Here is an 18,094-nt window from a genome sequence, read left to right on the forward strand (position 1 = left end):
CTTTATATCACATTTTTGTAACACATATTTGCCAATGTTTTCATGAATTTTGTTTCAACTTTGTTCAATGACACGACACTTTACTTTGATAAAAGAGACTGTTTATTTTTGATACACAACTTTTTAATATATTATAACAATACACTACGAAACGTAAAAAAAAACTTTATACAAAACAAACTTGTTACACCGTACACACACACAAAAAGTAATGAAAATAAAACAAAAGACAACTCTATTCGATACATTTTTTCATAAATAAGTCGCGGCGCCAATATGTGCCAGTTCTATGTATTATCATTAGTGGCGCCATCTACTAAAACTGAGTTGCTCTTAAACAAGGCTTAAAGTTTTAGGTATGCAGTTTCGAAATTTCACTAGTAGTTTTCTTTTGAATGTTACGATATTCATGTAAAATTATAAGTGAGTGATAAATATACATATATGTAAATTCTAGTCGAAATCCTTAGCTTTATTAATGTCAAGTTTAATAAGGATAGCTTTGAACAAAATGGAAGTCACCAAAAGCGATAGACATTATTTTGCTTAATACTACATTCTTGAATTTCCTAGAATAGAAATACTGACAGCTTTATTCTGTATTCGTCCTATATATCTTTATATAGATGATGCAAAGTGGTTCATCTTTTAACTCAGTAAGAGATCCTTTAAAATGTAACTGCGCAGCAGCAGTGGGCGTGTCTCAGTTACACGCATGTCAACCTGTATGTTATAAACACCACGCGCAAAGTTACATTTTAACTTAACCACTTACCTATGACTCAACTTTTGCGTATTTAGAACATATTATAAACAAAATGGTAAATAACCCGCCACGTGGCGCGCCTTTTAATTGACACGTTTAACTGGATTACTACGCGTTTACTGATTAACCTTACACCATCCACGTGTTACCTTATGTCACCGATAAACCGTGAACTTAGCTCGTTTATAATCGGACTATGCATGTTATGAACTATTGACAATTTGATGAATGGCATACATCACATCAAAATAAGGTAATAAATAACGTCACAAATTTTTGGACTTCAACATTAATTGTTTACTGTTGGAGTGTTAAGGAAAAGTTAACAACGTCATAAAACGCTATCGGCGGACATCCTCTCAAGGTGATCGAAACTTAACCTTGCGCAGGCGCAACGGCGACTCTGGTTCAAGGGAACATTTGCCAAACATTCAGCACACATTCACCGGCTGCTAATGAGAAATGCTCCTTCACAGCATCTTCACTTCCTTTGTTTGTAAACACAAAGAGCCGTCACTTTAAAGAAAATATTACATGTAAATTAATTAATCAAAAAATAACAAATCGTCTCGCCAGTAATTTCAATTCCCACCGAGGAAAAGTTATATTTGTAATACAATATTTTTTTTAATATCAAATTTAGCATAACTTTGATATATTTTTGGGTGATAGTAAATTAATTTCTATTTACATATAGTTACATACAACATATTATATTTTTGCAATTGTATACGTTCTGAATGAACTTTAAATGCAATCTTTAATTTAGAATGAATCTTATGATTTCCATTATCTTTGTGCAGCTTTCCGCTCGGAATGCTAATAATGCACACACTTGTGAACTGCTGTGCGCTGCAATAACAAACTTTCTCAATAAAATTTACTTTTCAAGATTCTATGTTACGTGGGAACCGGTACTTAATTATAAATATTTTTTTCACTCTTATTTTCTTTTTACGATTATGATATACTAATATAATATTATGTGTTACGTTTTTATTGAAGTAGCAAATCTACGAGAAGCTTTGGAACTCTTTACGTATGAAAGGAAATAATAATAATTGAGAAACATCTGGGTCTTTGTTTTTCTTATGGCGAGCTATTTGCTAAATACTTATACAAAAATCTATTGTCATCCCTCTCATTCTCATTGAATAAAGCTGAGATAACACTATGTTTTACGTGTGCTTCGACAAAGGAAATTCGCTCGCATTGCTAGGAATTGAAAGAAGTTGTTATCGTGAATTTTTCTAAATAAAAATGACGACTTGACCGACAATGTTTAATAATCGTGACCATAACCTGAGTAATTTTAAGATGTCAATAAGATAGTTGGCCTACAATAGGTCATTGAAATCTAAAATAAGTCAAGTCGTAGAACCCAACATTAGTCTTACCTCCGTCTGATTCTTTTCACGTTTAACAAGTAAACAAAATAAAAAGCTCGGCAAAAACGTGTACATTAGTTCAGTGGGCAAAATGTTGGCCACATGCCGCAGAGTGAGCTGACCTTTACAAGTTATTACGCGTCAACTTAGGATGTTTGTAACAAGTAACAACTTTTCTGTAAATATGCACCAAAACTAAAATGTAAAAACAATGCCTCTTTATTATTATCCTAGCCGGATATTGGAAAACAGCATTTCCCCAAGCTGAGTCAGGTGTTGTGAACAAAGTAACAATAAATCACTGCATCGGCATCACCGGGAGTGTTCCGCGTTGTCGCCCCGGCGCAGCGCAGCACACAGCGGCTGGCCACGCGCCAAATAATCTAATCTAAATGAACTAATGCTTACTTATTGTATAATTTGTTTTTAATTGACTACAAAATCTAAGTAAATTCCCACAATAAGATCAAAAATTTCCATTACTACCTAAATTTCATCGAAATTTGTCTTTAGGAAAAACACTTAGCTAACAAACATACAATATTTTACATTTATATTGAATACAAGATTTTTGTGCACTTGTTCCTGTAGTATTATGCGTCATAGCGTCTGCTTGATTCTAATGAACTTGTTTATTCATGTTTTTGTGAATTCTTCTACTTACAAAGTTGTTCACCAGCAAAACCACATTAGACGCATTGAAAACACTGCCATGTCATCGTGTCTCAAACATGGAAAAAGGAGAAAGAATATAGTACTTCAATTAACCCATGAGTAACGACTTGATATTGAGTTGGGAACTGAATACGAAATAAAACATTCCGTTGAATTTTTTTCATCTTCTGAAATCTAGATGTTAACGATAGCAGGTTGCTGGTCATAATATGATGTTATTTTTGCAATGACGGAGTCATCCAAACGTAGCCTATGTGATCTTCCGGATTATGTTCCAATTCCAGCGAGATCTATTTAGCCGTTCAGAAGATATCTTCTAACAAACATCCATCCATCCGTCAGTAAGATCAGAACGTTTGAGAAAGCGTCAGAAGTATCCTTGCTTTGAACTGTCACTCATTGTTGCTTGTCGGTCGGGACATAGCGCCACTGTAGGAAAGTAAGCTTAGGCCTCCATAACACATTGTTAAGTGTTAACTGTTTTGTTTAAATAGGATTAGCTAGAAAATTTGATTGTTTTTAACAAAAGTACTTGTTTATGTCAATTTGAGCTACACCGAGCATTGAACTGCAGACGGAGGGCGGCGGGCGCTGCGCGTGCGCAACCCGCCGCGACGCGCTATAAAGCCGGCGGGTGGCGGCGGGGCGGCTCCACTGTCCGCACCGTCTCTCGTGCTGTATTGTAGTGCTCGTTACCTCGTTACCTGACGTCCGACATGTCGCTCACCGCTATTGTGAGTACCTACTCTATTTTGATAAGCAAATAATTTTTCCAATTAATAAAATATAGTAATCGAATTTACCAAAATTAATATACATTAATTTCCATTTTACATAAAAATTAAGTTAATCTTATATAAATGAAAAATTATAACAACAGTTTGATTCCTATGCGTTACTTAACCATTGAACATTTTTTAATTAAATTTTGGTACATTATTAGTATAAGAGTTTATCCTCCTTAGAAGGACGTCAGAAAAGGCTCTAAAAGGATGGAGAAATACTTTTTAAGAGGTTTAATTAAATGTGTTATATACACTTTCTATTGAATTTTGATTAATTGTTTGTTTTGATAAATACTTTATTTATTTTTACTGAAGATTTTTAGTGGTAGTAAGTGTTAAAATAATTAAATTTGTCTATAAATCGGGAGGATAGCTACCTAAAGTTAAAGTGATGAAGGAATGTACCTGGTACATTGTGTTTCACAAGTAAGGTTAGGTTATGTACCTACTTATAATCAAGTAATCTTTTATCAAGTATTTTTTTACAGCAAATCAATTAATTTTATTTAACTTACCTGAAAAAAAAAACATTACGAATAAATAACACTATTATATAAATTACACAAGTTTTTGTAAATATTTAAGCTCTGTTTACTTTAACGACTTATTGTTAGTTACTATAATTTGCAAAATATTTATTGCATATTGTACCATAACATCTAGTTAGCCACCTAAGTGTTTATTTCATTATTACTAATATTTAAAATATACAATCCGATTGCGGCTCTTGTTAATGACTATCATAATATATACAAGAAAACTATAAAACATGATCTCATTTGCAACGTAACATTACTAAAATATTATACACAAGCTTTTACCCGCGACTCCGTCCGCGCGGAATAAAAAATAGAAAACGGGGTAAAAATTATCCTTTGTCCGTTTCCTGGGTTTAAGCTACCTGCCCACCAATTTTCAGTCAAATCGATTCAGCCGTTCTTGAGTTATAAATGGTGTAACTAACACGACTTTCTTTTATATATATAGATGAAAAATTGCAAAACGTCAGACTTTTAAAATTGTCCAATCGAAAGCTTTTATTGATCTGTATTACAATTTCCGGGAATGTAATAAATTTTTTTAAGAATTCACCGAAAATATTTGAAAAACAAAATAATTGTCATGATTTTATTTTAATGTAACTTCTCGAATGCGGTATCCATGTACTTATACAGGATTGTAAATCTAATCCAGCTGAGGATTTACGAGGCGTTTATTAATTCTTTGAATGGGAACCACTCATTATATTGTTCGATCTAAAGAATTTGTTATTTAGTTGTGACGTCATCACGAGACTGATATCTATCTCACCACCGATGTAATTACACAAATTCAATTCGATTTGAATACTCATTGTAAAACTATAAATAATCAACATTTTTTCACCTTGAGTATAAACTTTAAATCAAATAATTCATTAAAAACTTGCTAATTACAAAGCAATTCTTTCGTCTTCATGTCGTCATCATGTGATAAAATTCATAAAATTAACTCATGGTAGAATGTCACCATTACAATTGCGTAAGACAAAGATACTAGAAGTAGGGCAGTGGAGTCAGCGCGGCGAGGCGCATCCCGCTGCCGCCCAGCTCCACAATTACGGGAAGTACCGCAGCGCTGCTTACGCCATGTGACCACTGTTACCTGTCACCTCGTTACTGCCATTTCTTAACATTTAAATATCTATATTTAAGTAATGCAACACAAAATGAAGTGCATTACGTTATGTGTCGCCACTCAGTACTCTCTTTGATTTGAGTACACTTTGTGATATATTATATTTTACCGTGCTTCTTTCAGACCATTTTAAATATAATGCCGATCTCTAACTTCCAATTACATAGAGCATTTGATATCACGTAATAAAACTCGAAAACCCTAAAATACCCAACGAGATGTATCAGATAAAACTAAAACACGTAATACTACATAAAAGAGGTTTTTTAACTTCCAAATAATCTTCACTCCGTCTTTATGTTTTTTCTCGACAGAATCTACGTTACTTAGAAATACTCCTTATTTTGACAATTTACGCGCAAAGTGGCCAATGAACCGCGCAGATTGTGTCCAGTATCGCACGAAGCTGTTACATTTCAGCCACTTTGTCTGTGGCCGGCAGTAACACATACAGCTACGAGGACTCTACCAGGTGAACGACTTTGCAAGTGAGGCTATCGCGATATATCTAGGGAACCGTAATGTCTATGCTTGCAAAATTATTCACATTCTTTATAATCACATTTTCTTTATTTAAAGAAAAAGTCTAAAACGTTTATTGGGCTTGAACTTGAAAGGAAACCGTATTCAAAACTTGCATTATAGTACCAAGTACTTACAAATTTAACAAATAAAATAGAGATGGGAAGTACATCTACGTGTAGTGTGATGCGCGAGGTCGCACTTGTCCCATTGTACGCATTACGCACCCGTAACTCTCGTAAATGTTGCGGATGTCGATTGTTTGCAATTTGTAGGTAATATCAAGACCTCCTGAACGATCAAGTGTACCTAAACTTGATCGTTTTTTTCGCTATCTGGTCCTCTAAGCTATTTGGCCCTCGAGAAATCTATGTGGTACAGTATTGTGCACTTTGGGAGGCTCGTCATAAATCTCCAGAGACTTTGGACGTAGGTGCTTGTGGGAGCGTAAGTGGGTGAAGGCCCGCGTGGATGCACGCTGCACATACTAATGTCCGATGTTTCCTTCCGACGGTACAGCGCGCGGTGAGCACGAGGTCCGATGGGCTCACAGCTCGCAGCTCGCACCTCCCGCACCCATACCGTACCGCTGCGCATCTTAGACACGCGAGCTACTCACGTAACACTTCGGAGACTTCTAGAAAAATGAAATAGTTATCAATAAACTGAGCTTTCTGCAAGTCACTCAGTCAAACAGACGGGTGAGTTTCTATAATTTCCGAATAGCTAAGTGTTTATTTTTTCTCCTTGCCCTTTTCACGGATTAGGTTTTCTCATTTAGTGTACAATACTTACAATATAAAGAAATATTTTTGTACTCGTGAAACGTGATAAAATGCGATATTTTTTTTGACGTGATGCAATAATATGATAACGGATTAAAATCAACGAAAAAGACAAAAAGCCCTTGATGGCACGCAAGATAAAACCTTTAGTGTACGTGATCTGAAAGTGTAATGGAACGAGTGGCGAGAGGCGAGTAGCCAGTGAATATCTGAGACACGTCGCACGCGCGGTCGACATGTCGAGGACCTGCCCACCACCGACCTACACCTGGTGCTAAGTCATTGAACGATATTGTAACAGATACGGAAATTTTAACGATGGATACTTGAAGTAGCAATCTAAACGTCTTCTAACTTTAACATAACGTCCTAAAACAGAGCTCCCCTTTTTGCGTCTGCACTTCCTCGTTACTTTGGTTTATATTAATTGGCCGTACTCATCACTTTACCTTAAATACTATTTCATTTAGAACTTATGTTAATAAAAAGACTGATTCATTTGGTAGCAGACTACATGTTATTTACATCTTGAGCTTGAATTGTACTCGTTATAAATAAACATTAATAGTAAGAAAAATAATTGCTGTTCCTGCCACAACTCGTGTGTCGCGATCTATCGCGCACTACCATCTGATGATAGACGCAGATGATGTAAACACACAAACAAACACATCTAACATTCATTTATTGTAATTTATTCGCGAGAATGCTGGCAGCCGCCGCACTCCAACTATTTTGTTGACATAATAGTTACCTTCGTCTGCTTGATCCTTGATAAGTATTGCTTTGTTAACGAGAACGCGGGAAACTTGCAGCTAATGGTTGTTAGTTTAAGGGACTTTATCTGCAAATATTCCGTCTAAATCATAAAAAATGCTAACGGTATATGTCTTTACCTTTTCTAATTACCTAGTTAGAGAAGATTGCAAGTACTGGATTCAATTTGAGACATGAACTTTGTCATCTTACTTTCCACTCGGCGAGTCCAAAACACCGCAGAGATGCATCACAATATTGTTTCAATGCATGAAATTATAACGAATTTGCGATAAAAATGATATTGCTCATCACAAATATTTTACCAACCTTTATTTATTAATCACTTTGTAATAATATTTCATTATCAAATTACATATACCTATATTTTTATATTGGATATACAGTAAGACAATTTTAATTTTCATTTCATTTTCCTGAAGATCTACAATTCTCTCATACATCATTTTATATAACTTTAAAGTGTCCAAAAATGCGCTGCTTATTCATGTTTCCTAAACTTTAGTTAATATAATATATAGCCTATGTTGCTCACTGATGTCTTTCTAATGGCAAAGGAATTTGAAATCTACCAATTAGTTTTTGAGTTTATTCATAACATACAAAAATAGAAATATTCCCTCTTTAAAATGTTAGTATAGACTAGTATAGATATAGTTTAATATGACGAGCCATCACATCGCGCTATCTAAATAAGTAATGGCATTTTATTCCGCATTCGTTTCAATCCAATGAACATATCGATACAAAATATACCCATAGATTCAATCAACATCTAAGAGAAATATTAGATAATCTATTAATAGAGGTCTTAAATGGAGATAAAATATACATACGAGTATATATCGATATGGAACACTTACCTACTCACAAATTAAATGTACGCTCGTCAAAGAGTATTATTGTTGGCATGTTAATTCACAGGATCGTTTTCTAAGACGCGAATTATTAGTCCAATTATTTGCTATTACTCCGATGTTGCCATAACAGCGACAGCAATCTCCTACGGTTCATTGTAATTCAGCGAGTGCGCAGCGCCGGCCAGCGCCGAGCAGCCGGCCATCCTTCAGCCCGCGCCGAGGAAAATATATCGCGTTTCATTTTATTACGACACGTCAGTGTACTGTCCGAACTGTCATTGCATAACGCACTAAAACGCCGAGTAACCGAGTAACTCGCTAAGGTCATGTGAACAAAATGACTAGAAAAGAACCTAACTCTGAAGTTATCAAGATCTAAGGCTTTTGTTGTCACTGTCACTGTTAAGTGCTATTAGGAGTTCATATTACGCTGCACTTACAAGACAAGAAGTATAGAATCATCGTACCTAGACATTGAATCGTTTATATCACATAAAATTGACTCTGTGTGATGCAGTAGCGGTATACTTTAGTACCCAATCGTACAGGCCTGTTGCTACCGGTTTTTCCACCATTCAGTACGAGCTCGCTACCGTCAGTTTCCATACAGATTAAGCGTCAGCATACATGTATAATATATATATATAGATCTACGTAGATGCACAGTATCCGATGTTCTTACGGATAGCAACGCCCAATGTGTATGTTCACCCGCACTTATTCTATCGTTATTGTTGCTTAACGTGTTCCAGCTGCAACTAGCGACGGCGGCGCTGTGCGTGACTGCGCAAGCCGCGCCCCCATCCTCGCCGCACTTCTTCTCCGCCACGCATCGCCGCCTCATCAGTCCGTGAGTAACCTGTACACGTTACCAATGGTAACAGCAGCGGAGGACGGCAAGTCGGCTACAGTCACGGCCTCTCCTCGTTTCGTCTAAATTCTTACATCTATGCCACCAAATAAGTACTCGACTCTATTAGAGTAATAAAAATACAGTTACGAGGTTGTCTCGACGACTTGTACCGTCACTGTCGCTCGTTATAGTATCACTAAGAAGATACGAGTTCGATTTCAACTGGATTTGATTCGAACGACTAATTTTATTTTCCATTTCAGATTAGATTATTACATGGATAGTCCAGAAATGGTAAATTACTACACCTTGGCACAACAGAAAAACGGTAAATATAATTTTTTTAAGATTACTTATTTAGTTTGTACATTTCTGTTCTTTAATAACTTGACAGATTCAGATGAAACTTTGGTAGATGTTTCGAGGACACCAGAGAAAACTATACAAAAATTGAAAACTCTTACCTAAGATTAAAATTGTTTTCAGTTGTAATGAAACTTTTTACTTGCACTAGATCTTACGTCATTTAAGTAGATTATTACGATTTTCTAAATGCCACGTCTCCACGTCGTAGTTTAGTAAACAAAAACATGTTCTAGTTCATACTTTTGAGGTCGACACACTGAACGACTGACCGCGCACCGGCGACTAGTCTTTGACCTCATAGCATCCCATGATCTCATTGCTTTGGAAGCATATCGTTAGTAAAGTGAGTATACAATTATGTGGTTGACACAGTGCCGTCGCGGGCGGCGCGGCTGGAGACCTTGGACCCCGACAGCGAGGTGGAGCTGGTTCCCGGCGTGCAACCCCCGCAGCAGCCTCTGCAGCCGCCGCAGGTTCGCAATACGCATTCATCACGAAAATATATTTTAATTTATTAAAGTAAAACAATACCTTTGTCTATAAAATATTATTTATAAAAGCAATAAATAAAGATGACTTCACATAACTAATACTCAATTATAAGCGAATTTATGACCGACAGCCTCCCGTGGCGGGCAACATTCCCGGCCTGGTCCCGGGGCAGCGGGTGTTCATAGTGCACATGCCGGTCCCGGGCTACAGGTGAGCGTTCACACCGCACAGCACCAGATGCAGAACATGCAGCTAGACCGGCACGCAACTGATATATGTTCTTATGTCTTGAATTGTTGTCAGGCCGGGCACCATCGGAGGCTATCAGCCCGTGTACATCGTGGCTGCCGCGCCGCAGGGGCACTACGCCGGAGGTACGTATTCTCTGCCATACACTATTTCAATGATGTCGTTGTATTAAAAAACAAAAATGTAACGCATAATGACCGGTTCCGCACTGTGACGTCGCAGGCTACCAGAACACGCTGCTGGTGGATCCTTCGGTGCAGGTGGTGTCCCCGCTGCAGCTGCGAGCAGCGCCCCCCGCGCCCGTCGCGCCTGTCGCACCCGTCGCACCCGTCGCACCCGTCGCGCCCGCCGCACAGCCTCAGCCCCCCGTGCTGCTCGGCACGCCCCTCGGATACAACGCCGTCAACTTAGTCTACAATCATAGGTAGGTCAAAAATTATAGGTAACAAATTGTAAATCGTACTTTGAGGCGGACTGCTATTCTAACAAGCACGTTACGCACAAGCACGTGTCAAACAAAATGAATATGTTGTGTGGTTGTCAGGGGCGCGGGCAGCTCGCAAGGCCCAGCGGAGCAGGCGCGCTCGCCATCCAGCCTGCCGACGTCTGTAGACAACGCCCCGGACAAAGGTAACGTCACTACATTAACTAGAGTATATCACTTTTTACAATTATTGCAATTATTGACGGATCTAGTTATAGTGTTTTAAAATAATACACAGCGACGGGGTCGGAGACGAGGCGGGCGGGGCACAAGGGAGTGCTCAAGGAGGCTCATGAGGCAGTGCAAGAGACGGGTCAGTCGGGCAGCGAGGAGACAAGAGAGAGCTTCGAGGACACCACCCACAGAGCAGAAGACGCCAGCATGTAGCTTCTTCATTGCTCTACTGCTTCATATGGCCTTCGTCGTTATCTATTCTGGACCTAATTAATTTTCATATATGTTGTTTCTGATCTTCTAATTCTCGAATGTTCTTTACAATTGTTTATAACTAAGATAATGACGAAAATATTCGTTAAAAGGCTAGTGTTGTAAATAAAATCCGTAGTAAAAATATAAATAACCTGTATACGTATGTAATTGTTTTGGGTTTAATCGCAATAGTTTGCCAACTTTTGTAATTCATGTTGTTTGTAAAAAATAGTAAAATATTATTGTACTTTGTAGAATAATTATACTTTTATAGGTATTTAAAAAGGTACTATTATACAGGGTGTCACAGAATGGTGCAATAATATGACAGGGATTGATATATTCCACGATGTAGAATATAGACTAATTGATTTGTAACAGCAATTTTGTTTGTGTACCGTAACCATTGTTACTGTAGCTATTTAAATAATATTTATCTGATGTCGTTTGTTGTTTTGTTGTGATTTAACGCCCCCTGTATCTCCCACCTTCCCTGCACTGTACACTCTATGTCACCACCAGTAGCGCTGTCACCTTCTCTCACTATGGGTCTCATGCACGATATTAGAAAAACTATTTAAGTAATAATTATGATCAAATAACTTTACTTTGATTATTATTAAAGTTTCATAATAAATCTACCTTAACCTGACACTATGTAGTTATGCTTAGTCAAAAATATGTTTTGAGGACTAACATCTTATCAAAAATATAACTACGTATTTATTGTGTGTATAAAAATATATATGTGTACTGAATCATACAAACTTGATGGCGGCTCAGAATATACAAACTCATGACACCCTATCCTGTAGTGGTCAGACGTGGCCCCACGCAAATATAACAAAAGCAGAACATGCACTATTAATAACATGTTATCATGTTGTAAGAAAAAGTTAGTTATTTTTGTTCGAAAGGTGAGGTGCAAATTTAATACAATATTTACATTTCATTTTAGTTGTTATAATATTCCTGATTGATTAAGGCGCCTGACCAAAAATAAAAAGCAAATATGTACTCTGTACAGTACTAATGTGTGACTTTCCCAGAGCGCACGAGCGGCACCAGTCCTCCGACGAGGCTCTACTGCATGAAGGTACATTTACTCTTCTATTGACCCATCCGAAAATCAAAACATTAATTTATTGCAATGGAAATTAAAAGAATGGTCATTTTCATCATACCTACTAGTCTAATCTATTTTGAAATCGATGTAACAGCTTTTTGTCTTCCAAAAATGTAATACTAACGTTTCAGATGTCACACCAAAGAAGCTGCGACACCAGCAACCCAAGCCGGTCGCTGACAGTGAGGAGACCGGAGATACAAGTATCGAAGTGACAAAGACCATTAACGCGAGCACCGTCCGGTATGAAGGCAGCAAAATCATAGCGTACGTGTCCGCGTATTATATCTTATTCAAGGTTACGTAAATTTATCTGATTCTACATATTGCCCGCAATGGATATTTGGTATAATAGTCAAAAGTGTTTTCAACGAGCTTTTTATATAGTCGTGTCATTTAAATAATATGTTCATTATTTACGTTGTTACTACAGTTGTTGTTACTACTTAATGTTCAGTTGTTATCAAGCATGTACGATGCGATGTATTCAGAGAAGGCAGTCGCGGCGGCGGTGACGCGGTGCAGCTGTACCTGTTGACGCAGCCGCGGCCCGGCGCCGACGGCTCCGCGCGCAACTCCAGCGAACGTGAGTGCAGCACCGTCGATGTAAGCGGTGGCCACAGACAATGACTGTCCATAGTCAGACATGGCCAGCTATTGACACGGTTTTTATTTAGAGCATTCAGATCTATACAATAATATTACTTGCTACTTGCTATTCACAAAAATTTTAGCTCTATTGGCTATCAGTTCTAATAATTAGCTGTGCTTAATGCTACTTAAGTTTCGAAATACTTACATCGGTTTGGTTTAATAGCTTCCCACTTACATTACATATAATACTTATTAAAACAAACTGCAAAACAAATGAGAAACAAAACAAGATCTAAGTATTTACTATCTGAAATAAAAAATCTAAAATCCACGAGCAGAATCAGTTCAGCCGGTGCAGACGGTGCAGCTAGTGCAGCCGGTGCAACTGGTGCATCCCATGCAGCCGGTGCAATTGATGCAACCAGTCCAGCTGATGCACCCGGTGGCGCCGTCGACCTCAGCCCCGTCGATGACTGCATTGATTGCAGTAAAACCGGGCAAGCCACTGCTCCCTGACGAGCAGGACGCGCAGACGAACCAGACCGAGAGCGAGGAGACCGCCGAGAGCACCGAGGATGAATCCAGTCCTGAAGCTACCACCGCGCACAGCTCCACCGACAACTCGGCGTAAGATCATTGTGATGCTTGCCTTTTAATACGAACATGACGTTAGTACAGGTCCTACGTTTCATTTATGATTTATTTGGTTTGCAGAGAGGCGGCGAGGTTGCTGTCGGGCGAGGATCTAGAGGCCCAGCGAGAAGTGCTGCGCCAACAGCTGCGGGACATGATCGATCGGATCAGAGGTACGCTGCCAGATAGTAACTAGAGATCTAACTAAACTACAACGCAACGGACGAAACAGTGGGACTGAAAATGTATAAATGACATTGCTAATAACTTGCAACCGGCAACTGGTTCGAATAAGGATAGTTCGAAAAATTATTTGGACGATTTAATGCGCACGCCGGAATATTGATTGCGCAACGCTTTCACTAATGTCACATTACAGACTTGTATAAAAATACAATTTAATAATTCTTTAAGAAATTATTTCAATCCTTTCCTAAGAACAGCAACGAGTCCAGCGTAGAGGCGATGAGAGCGGCCACGGCGGCGGCAAGAGGCGGCGCGTGGCCAAGGGCGGCGAACGGACGGCACGGCCGGGGCGGCGGCGCCAGGACCCCGCGCCCTGCACGCGCCACCACGCCGCGCACCTGCAGCCCGACGCCAGCCTCGCACATTTCTACTCTGGGTAGTGGAGCCCGCCTCGCCCTCCTCGGTCTCCTCGCCCTCCCCGCCGGTCTGACCTATAACACAACTGACTTGGAAACGTTGCGCAACCTCCACCTAGCATAATTCCTTACTCACTTTTAACTTTTTCTTTGAAGGTTTCAATCATCACAATCGTTTTTACTTCTTTACAATCTTTTGATAGTGTGGTCTAGTACATCTGAAAAAAATCCCATTGGACCGATTTATCGGTAGTCCGATCGGCTCAACGGGAAACGCACAACACTGAGGTCCCTGCTAAAGACCATTCCTCCTTAATAATCCTACTTTCATCAAGCAATCTGCTTTAATTCTCATAACTCACAAATTGAGTTTTAAGATTCATCTTACAAATTTTAATCGACCATTTCACTCCCTAGAAAGTTCAGTAAATTGTTAGGACAATGTTAGGCTATGGCCGGTTGCAAGATCTAATCTGTCGCTATGAAATATATTCAAATATTCTTGCATTACTTTACCAATGTTGCGCAAACAAAAATATGTTATTAAGATACTTTGGTGCTGTTTTTGCTGTTTGCGCTGACTTTGTCGTAAAACTATTTTTATCTTACATTCCGGTTACATTTGTCAAATCTGCCGCGCTGACATATCACACTTGACCACTGTGACCACTGCGAAGCCTGTGTGTTTGCAGCTCAGGGCCGGTAGGTGTAAAAAGACTTTCGGCTTTACGTGTCTGCTGCCCAGAGAGGTGTCTTATGCATTTTATGTCCTGTATAAAAGTGAAGTTAAATAGAATACAGTAGTTTTGGTGCCATGTATGAAATAAAATCACGATGATGGATGTTAATAAAAGAATTCGAAAGACTTTTTGTTTTTTTTACGTTATTTTCCTTAAAAGTTGATTCTGTTTTCCGCTTAAAAAATATTTGACTTACAAGTAAGAACATCATGTTTTTGTATACATCTCGCTGTGTTAAAGTCTGTAAGCTTTTTAAACCACAAGCGAAGCAATCACAACAGCCTCTATATCTTTTCAAAAATGTTAGTATGAAAAAATTGTATTCAATAACGAATGGATTAAAACAACTTCACCTTGACCTCCGTCATAAAGGACAGTTTTTTCATTTGACTGATTTACGTCAAAGTGGATTGAACCGTTTTTACATTACCTACTTAGAAAAGCGGGGCTTTGTTACGTGATGGACGTACAAATGATATCAAACGTAACGCGGAATGCGATATCAGCAGGCGCTAACTGTAATACCTGTTAGCAAAAAATATCGACACATAGGAACAGAGACACTAAGCACGAGACTACATCCAGTCGCGTACCGCTCCCACGCCCCGCGTCCCACGCCCCGCGCCCCACGCCCCGCGCCCCACGCCCCTTTGCAAACGGCACTGTCCTGTTTTTACTTCGGTTCGCTTCGCAATCATGCTTAAGGAAAACTGGTAAACATTGCTTCCTAGTGTTTCTGGTCCTGAGAAGTATGAAGAAAGAAATCTACGCAACGAGCTTTAAAGAGCTAATTTTGTTTCATTGCATTGTTTATGACAGAACTTTTACAAAGCATTTTATAATTCTTAATAAGTACAGAATTTTATCTTGGACAGACTTAGATAGAAAATTTATACCAGGCAATTCCAGTCTGCCAGCTACACTCAGCTACGTTAGCAAATATTTCACGGTTAAAATATTGTGGAAGTTTTTTTGCACATATAATAAAAATACAGCACATACTATTATGAACCGTTAATTTAGTTATGTCCCATTGAACTCTATAATCGGCAGATTGACCGCGAGCCTCGTCAAAACTGCACATGCAATTATACTCAATAAACTACGCCGCGAGACGTCCTCGCCTTTCACCTCGAGCCGGCGACGCGTCGCAGCGCACAAGCAGCCACGCAGCGGACGTAAACAATATCTTATTCAACAAAAAAAAAACTATAAATCGCTCACTTTCTCTTTCTTTACTCAAGTGTAGTTTAAAGTGTCAACGACGTAATTATGATGGTACAAGTACATGTAGTCCATTGCAGGGCGCATTCAGCGGCAAAGCGCAGCGCAGTGGCGCGGCCTGCATGTCTTACCGTTACCATCGAATCTGATAGACCGTCGCTAACGGGCCCCTTTCCTGTACGATCGGTGCGCGATAAAATATCCGCTGACCTGACAATCTTGTATATGCCCCGAGAGCTCGGAACCTTGGACTTTAATCGTCGCAACATAGACATCGCTGCAACACCACCAACCGCAAGCTTAGGAATGTTGCTAGCAATTACTAGTTTGTTATAATCTGCAAATTAAAAGATTTATGAGTTACCGCGAAAGGGTAAATAGGTGATACTAAATAAACGTTACGGATAACAGACATGCTGAGTAATTGCTATTGATTAACATTGAGATAAACAAGTGACTACATTAATTGATAATCTGTTACAACTACGTAAAGGAAATCTTATGAACTGCAAGTATATTATCAGAGTAAGACAGGAGAGAGTTGTAAACGTCTGACCCTTGCGCTAACCGCAGTGAAACATGACAGGAGAAAATCGTAGTACTCCTGCACCGATAATTATATTTATTAGCATTTCATTTCTTCTTCGTAAGCAGGATTTGCAACGTTTCATATATGTATCAATATGGTAATATTCACCGTCACATGTCTGGTCACAAATTTTGCAAATTTACTTTATCTTCTACTACTACTATAAAGCAAAATTATTATTATAAGCTAATAGCCAAATCTCTGTTACTTTTAAACTCTGTTACTTTTAAACTAAAATAGAATTTTAAAATTCAATTTGTATGCAAAAGATGAGGTCATTAGTCTAGTCGGATGAGGCTCAGGAAAGCAAGACATGAGTGTTTCGATTCGTTCCAGACAATTGGCAAGGTAGTGGTGCCACCACACCGCTGCCATAGCGACGGGCGACCGGAGACTGGTGACCTCGAAACAATGCGTATGATTGTCTTCTTTTTTTAAAACATCCGATTATCGACCACTAGCCGGCGATGACCTGCCTGCTTATGTTGTTGGAAGAACGGTGTTTTTGTTTGTCATTTTATTGAAAAAACGTTATATTCAAAAATGTATTTAATGTTGTACGAGAGTTTCAAAGACCAGCATAACATTATGAATATTACTGAAAACAATGACCTGTATTTTCCTATTATTGTCGCGATTTCCTCCTCTAATTGTCGATATTGAACACAGGGAAAAGAAAAAGCAACCGAAATAATGCATTGAACATGGGGTATATTTACTAGCATCATTTTGCACCGTGATATGCGTCGCGCCTCTAAGCTTCTGTCAGAGCCCACATATACCTAGGGCCTACTGACACTTTACACCTGCATCACCTCTATCATAATTATAAATATAATTACACATTTAAATGCATCATTAAAAACCAATAGTTGAATCAACAACGAGTCTATCACTACCTCATAGAGAGTTTCAGAGCAGCAAGCGCTTCGGTTGCAGGCGTGTCTCTAGTTAATACAATAATAACGATATAAAGACCAGTCGGAGGAGATCCGTTAGATCCCGCGCTGTGTTCCCACAACCGCCGCGTGACCCCAACGGCCGCGGGTCACGCTACGCCGGTACACGACGCAGATATGACTCACACAAATAAAGATGGAAGTGCTTTCCAAACGAAAGGTGTCGAGAGATCGCTGCAATTATCCGGCGGCCGTAGTAACGCAGCGCAATTACTATCTTTTTGCCGAAGACCCGTTATCTCGACTTAGATGCGGAGCAAAAACGCAGCGGGCGCAGTGTCGACGCATTCGCCGCGCCGGCCGCACGCTGCCGCTCCGCACGTAGCCCGCCCGCCAGGCACCGCGCAGCACGTACCATGTCGCCCCGCGCCCTGCTGCTCCTGCTCGCCGTGGCGTGCGCCAGCCGAGCGGTGGCGCGCCCCGTGCGACGCACGCTTAATTTTAACATGTTCGTGCTCAAGCCCAAGGAGGGCAGTCCGGAGCGCACCATCCTCACGACCGATGGAGTGTCTCGGTTCG

General features: G+C 39.4%; 2 protein-coding genes across 4 annotated transcripts; both read left to right on the forward strand.

Moving 5' to 3' along the window:
- Positions 1-3,466: 3,466 nt before the first annotated feature.
- On the forward strand, positions 3,467-11,818 carry LOC106709938 (A-kinase anchor protein 14-like). The gene is made up of 9 exons (XM_014501868.2): positions 3,467-3,563; positions 8,988-9,085; positions 9,352-9,416; positions 9,827-9,927; positions 10,077-10,156; positions 10,250-10,320; positions 10,418-10,619; positions 10,740-10,825; positions 10,918-11,818. The coding sequence occupies exons 1-9, from the start codon at positions 3,546-3,548 to the stop codon at positions 11,064-11,066; spliced, it is 870 nt and encodes a 289-aa protein (XP_014357354.2). The 5' UTR covers positions 3,467-3,545; the 3' UTR covers positions 11,067-11,818.
- A 194-nt stretch (positions 11,819-12,012) lies between these two features.
- LOC106709939 (eisosome protein sle1-like) lies at positions 12,013-14,643 on the forward strand. 3 transcript variants are annotated; one of them, XM_014501869.2, is made up of 6 exons: positions 12,013-12,204; positions 12,366-12,501; positions 12,726-12,820; positions 13,167-13,455; positions 13,543-13,634; positions 13,900-14,643. In XM_014501869.2, the coding sequence occupies exons 1-6, from the start codon at positions 12,141-12,143 to the stop codon at positions 14,085-14,087; spliced, it is 864 nt and encodes a 287-aa protein (XP_014357355.2). In that variant the 5' UTR covers positions 12,013-12,140; the 3' UTR covers positions 14,088-14,643. The 3 variants fall into 3 exon arrangements, with proteins under 3 accessions (XP_014357355.2, XP_014357356.2, XP_014357357.2); XM_014501870.2 differs by having other exon boundaries at positions 13,317-13,455; XM_014501871.2 differs by having other exon boundaries at positions 13,905-13,990.
- The last annotated feature ends 3,451 nt before the right edge of the window (positions 14,644-18,094 follow it).

The sequence above is a fragment of the Papilio machaon genome, chromosome 6 (assembly GCF_912999745.1).
Source record: "Papilio machaon chromosome 6, ilPapMach1.1, whole genome shotgun sequence".
NCBI lineage: Eukaryota > Metazoa > Arthropoda > Insecta > Lepidoptera > Papilionidae > Papilio > Papilio machaon.